The sequence below is a fragment of the Neoarius graeffei genome, chromosome 16 (genome assembly GCF_027579695.1).
Source record: "Neoarius graeffei isolate fNeoGra1 chromosome 16, fNeoGra1.pri, whole genome shotgun sequence".
NCBI lineage: Eukaryota > Metazoa > Chordata > Actinopteri > Siluriformes > Ariidae > Neoarius > Neoarius graeffei.
Window position 1 is genome coordinate 505,134 of NC_083584.1, and position 4,769 is coordinate 509,902.

Sequence of the window (4,769 nt, forward strand, 5' to 3'; positions counted from 1 at the left end):
TTAATTGTTTTGCTCCATCATCTGTGTTTTTTACTTTGTTGTTGATTCTGTGTCATGCTTCTGTGCTTTTAACTAGTTCTACTTTGATTTTTACTTACAGTTTTTCACTTTTTGTAAAGTGTCCTTGGGTATCTTGAAAGGCGCTCCAAATAAAATTTATTATTATTATTATTATTATTATTATTATTAAAGTGTAAATGATTGTCTCGAACTATGAAATTACTCAATAAAGTTTGATTTCAAAAGTGAAAAGAACTATTCACATGACTCCAACAGCATGTTCTAATTCTCTGTCTAGAAGAATATTTTTGATCTGTGGTATCAAAAGCTGCTCTAAGGTCGAGCAGCATGGGAAATGACCCTGTTCCATCCTGATGCTCAACTTCTTCTATATTTGTAAAACATGGTTCCATGTGGATACCCTAAAGATTTCCACATTCCAAAGACAGCTTATGCCCAAGTCTCCTTGTTCTTCCCTCATGCCAATTATCAAAGGATTTGTCATCATAAAGTAAATTGAGACTTTAAAAACCCAAGGCAGGGCTTACTCATGTTTCAATCAGTCAGTGAGCCAATAAGGAGTATATATTCAAATAAGAATGTATAAATGCACAGAAATCTGCTGCCTTAACCACAAAAATGTTGGATTTTTCTGCTAATGTTACATATTTAATTTTGACAGGGCATGTGGAGTTGGAGAAGTACAGATATTTTTATTTCCTAGTGACACTTTCTCTCTATCTGATGATCATTTGTTGTAATGCTCTTGTCATTTTTGTGATCTACACAAATGAGTGTCTCCATGAGCCCATGTACATTTTCATCACTGCTTTGCTCATGAACACTTTAAGTGGATCAACAGCTTTTTATCCCAAACTGCTGACTGATATTTTATTCAAAAATCTAATTGTCTCCTTTGATGCTTGTCTATTTCAAGCATTTTTCATTTACACTTATGCCATGTCTGAGTTTATGCTGTTGTCAGCCATGGCCTATGACAGATATGTGTCTATTTGTAAACCACTACAATATGCTACGATTGTAAACATGTCTACTGTGAAAAAGCTCATATTTTTGTGTTGCTTTGTACCAAGTTGTGAAAATGGTATAGGACTGATATTACTGTATCAGCTTAAATTGTGCAATTTCAAATTAAATAGAATATACTGTAGTAGTTATGCAATTGTGAAACTGAATTGTGGGGACATTTCCATATATAATTCATACGGACTGTTCATTTTCATCATTGCCATATTTCCACAAGTGATCTTTGTAATCTACTCATATATCAGGATACTCACTGTGTGTTTAAATAATTCTAAAGATTTCAGAAGAAAAGCTTTACACACCTGTTTACCACATCTTATCGTTTTCACAAGTTTTACTGTCACTTCATGTTTTGAAGTGATAAACAGTAGATTAGAAGGAAACATGCCTCATATTATTGCCATGATCATGTCAGTGGAAAATCTCGTTATTCCTCCTTTATTAAATCCTGTTATATATGGACTGAAACTGAAGGAGATTTTTAATAGGATTAAAATAATGTTTTGGAAAAAGAAGATACACATATTTTCAGATTAAAATCATGATATTGATATGACAATTATTTTTACACATTGTAATATGTGTATGCTGTAATATGTGCAAACACCAATCAGTCATGACATTAAAATCATTGACAGGTGAAATTAATCACATTGATTATCTCATTACCATGGCACCTGTCAGGGGGGATATATTACACAGCAGGAGAACAGTCAGTTCTTGAAGTTGATGTGTTAGAAGCAGGAAAAACGGGCAAGCGTAAGGATCTGAGTGACTTTGACAAGGGCTAGATTGTGATGTTAGATGACTGGGTCTGAGCCTCTCCAAAACTGCAGGTCTTATGGAGTGGTCCTGTTATGCAGTGGTTAGTACCTATCAAAAGTGGTCCAAGGAAGGACAACCAGTGAACTGGCGACAGGATCATGTGTGTCGAAGGCTCATTGATTCACATGGGGCACAAAGGCTATCCCATATGGTCCAATCCCACAGAAGAGCTACTGTAGCACAAACTGCTGACATATTAATGGTGACACCTTTCTGTTTTAGCCAGCATTATTATCAACCCATCCATTATCTGTAGCCGCTTGTCCTGTACAAGGTCACAGGCAAGCTGGAGCCTATCCCAAATGACTATGGGCGAGAGGCGGGGTATACCCTGGACAAGTCGCCAGGTAATTGCAGGGCTGATACAAAGAGACAAAGAACCATTCACACTCTCAGGCCAAGTTTACATTAGACCGTATCTGTCTCGTTTTCTTCGCGGATGCACTGTCTGTTTACATTAAAACGCCTGGAAACGCCAGGAAACGGGAATCCACCAGGGTCCACATATTCAATCCAGATCATGTCTGGTCCGGTGCTGTGTAAACATTGAGAATACACAGATACGTGGATACACTGTGCTGAGCTCTAGCTGGCGTCGTCATTGGACAACGTCACTGTGACATCCACCTTCCTGATTCGCTGGCGTTGGTCATGTGACGCGACTGCTGAAAAACGGCGCGGACTTCCGCCTTGTATCACCTTTCATTAAAGAGTATAAAAGTATGAAAATACTGCAAATACTGATGCAAATACTGCCCATTGTGTAGTTATGATTGTCTTTAGGCTTGCCATCCTTCCACTTGCAAGTGGTAAGTGATATGCGCTGGGATCACACACACAGCGGCTCAGTCCCGAATCACTGCTCGTGCACTTCACTCGTGCGCTGTGTGAGGTGCGCAGGGTCGGAGTGCGCACCCTCCAGAGGGCACTCGCTGTTCAGGGCGGAGTGATTTGGAGCGCAGGATGCCTGTGGAGCCAAGCGTATCCGTGTATTGGTGTTGCTGTGTGCACGCGAATCGTGTATTGGTGTTGCTGTGTGCACGCTAATCATTTTAAAAACGTTAATCTGATGATCTGCTGATACGGTCTAATGTAAACCCCACCTCATTCACACATACGGTCAAGTTAGAGCCACCAATTAACCTAACCTGCATGTCTTTGGGGGAAACCAGAGCACCCGGAGGAAACCCATGCAGACACGGGGAGAACATGCAAACTCCACACAGAAAGGCTGCTGGGCTCGAACCCAGGATCTTCTTGCTGTGAGGCAACAGTGCTTACCATTACACCACCATGCTGCCCAGCATTATTATTATCCATCTATCTATTTATTTATTTTTAAACAGGGGCAGGAGAGGTCCATATAGAACCTGTTCATTTACTGTCTCCACCACAACTTTACTTGGTCAGAACAGAAGTTATTCAACTAAAACCAATTATTAAACTAGTTTGTTATAATGTTTGTGCATCTAAAGCCTGGAATGTTGTACTGGTGTTTGTGTTCATGTTGTTCTGATACCTGTAGTGTGTAACATACATGACTCTGATCACCATAATTATACTTTATTCATTATGATTTTATGGGGTTCCCTCCCCCTCCATGTATTAGGTTGTTTCAACACAGATACTGTCAAGTTCTTGTGTAAAAGTCCCTGTGCAGTTTCCCAACTTGAAAGGATGAGATCTCAGCTCAGAGTTGACTGGAATTCACTCAAATGAAGAAACAATTTTTTTTCCTATTCCTTTCTTCTTTTATTTTGAAGATTCAGACATGCAAACTCTGCACAGAAAGGCCCTTGTCGGCCACAAGGCTCGAACCTGGACCTTCTTGCTGCGAGGCGACAGAGCTAACCACTACACCACCGTGCCGCTGCCTTAAATTATATTAAATGCAAATAAAGTTAACCACAGTGCTTCACAATTGTATGTCATAAAAGACAATACAATTACCTTTTAGTATTTTAACCATTTCAATTCTAGAGCCAATGATTTTCCGTTTCAAAATCTGGCTTTTTCCATTTCAGACAATGAAAAATTCCATTTCAATTCTGTTTCACAATTTCAGTTCAAAATAGTTCTGTTTGGCTCCAGTTTAGTAATTCTGGCTGGCATAATTTTACTTGGGTTTCAAAGTATTGCATCTCTAGACACAAATGGTCCTTTGCATGATGAAGTCATTCATTAAAAAAATATATAATAAAACAATTACACTGACAGTAGGCTGATAAATTGCATTAATAAAAAAATTAAAGTGGGATCACAGATTGAGACAACTCAAAATGCTGTACTTGACATACTGATAACAGATAAATCAAGAAACTAGGATCACAGTTAACTAAAGACCCATCTCCTATGTAATATATGCAATATAATACTGAAATTAATAGGGATAAATTAATATTCAGTAATACTTACTGAGCCTGTAATGACGATACTCGTAATGACTGTTTAAAAATATTACTCTATATCCATCTTTTTAGTCCACCACAAACTCATGAAACAATGTTTCCTAACAAAACACAGAACATACTCTCAAACAGACTAGAATAGTTCTCATCTCATCTCATCTCATTATCTCTAGCCGCTTTATCCTTCTACAGGGTCGCAGGCGAGCTGGAGCCTATCCCAGCTGACTACGGGCGAAAGGCGGGGTACACCCTGGACAAGTCGCCAGGTCATCACAGGGCTGACACATAGACACAGACAACCATTCACACTCACATTCACACCTACGGTCAATTTAGAGACGCCAGTTAACCTAACCTGCATGTCTTTGGACTGTGGGGGAAACCGGAGCACCCGGAGGAACTAGAATAGTTTTATTTATTTATTTATTTAACCTTTATTTAACCAGGAAGTCCCATTGAGATTAAAAATCTCTTTTTCAAGGGAGACCT

At 39.0% G+C, this 4,769-nt stretch overlaps 1 protein-coding gene across 1 annotated transcript; it reads left to right on the plus strand.

Moving 5' to 3' along the window:
• The first annotated feature begins 639 nt into the window (after positions 1-639).
• LOC132899857 (olfactory receptor 51E1-like) lies at positions 640-1,584 on the plus strand. The gene has a single exon (XM_060941914.1). The coding sequence runs from the start codon at positions 640-642 to the stop codon at positions 1,582-1,584; it is 945 nt and encodes a 314-aa protein (XP_060797897.1).
• Positions 1,585-4,769: the final 3,185 nt, after the last annotated feature.

Excerpts from the sequence above, each read along its gene's own strand:
- LOC132899857 (XM_060941914.1), top strand. The coding sequence starts at position 640 with ATGTTGGATTTTTCTGCTAATGTTACATATTTAATTTTGACAGGGCAT.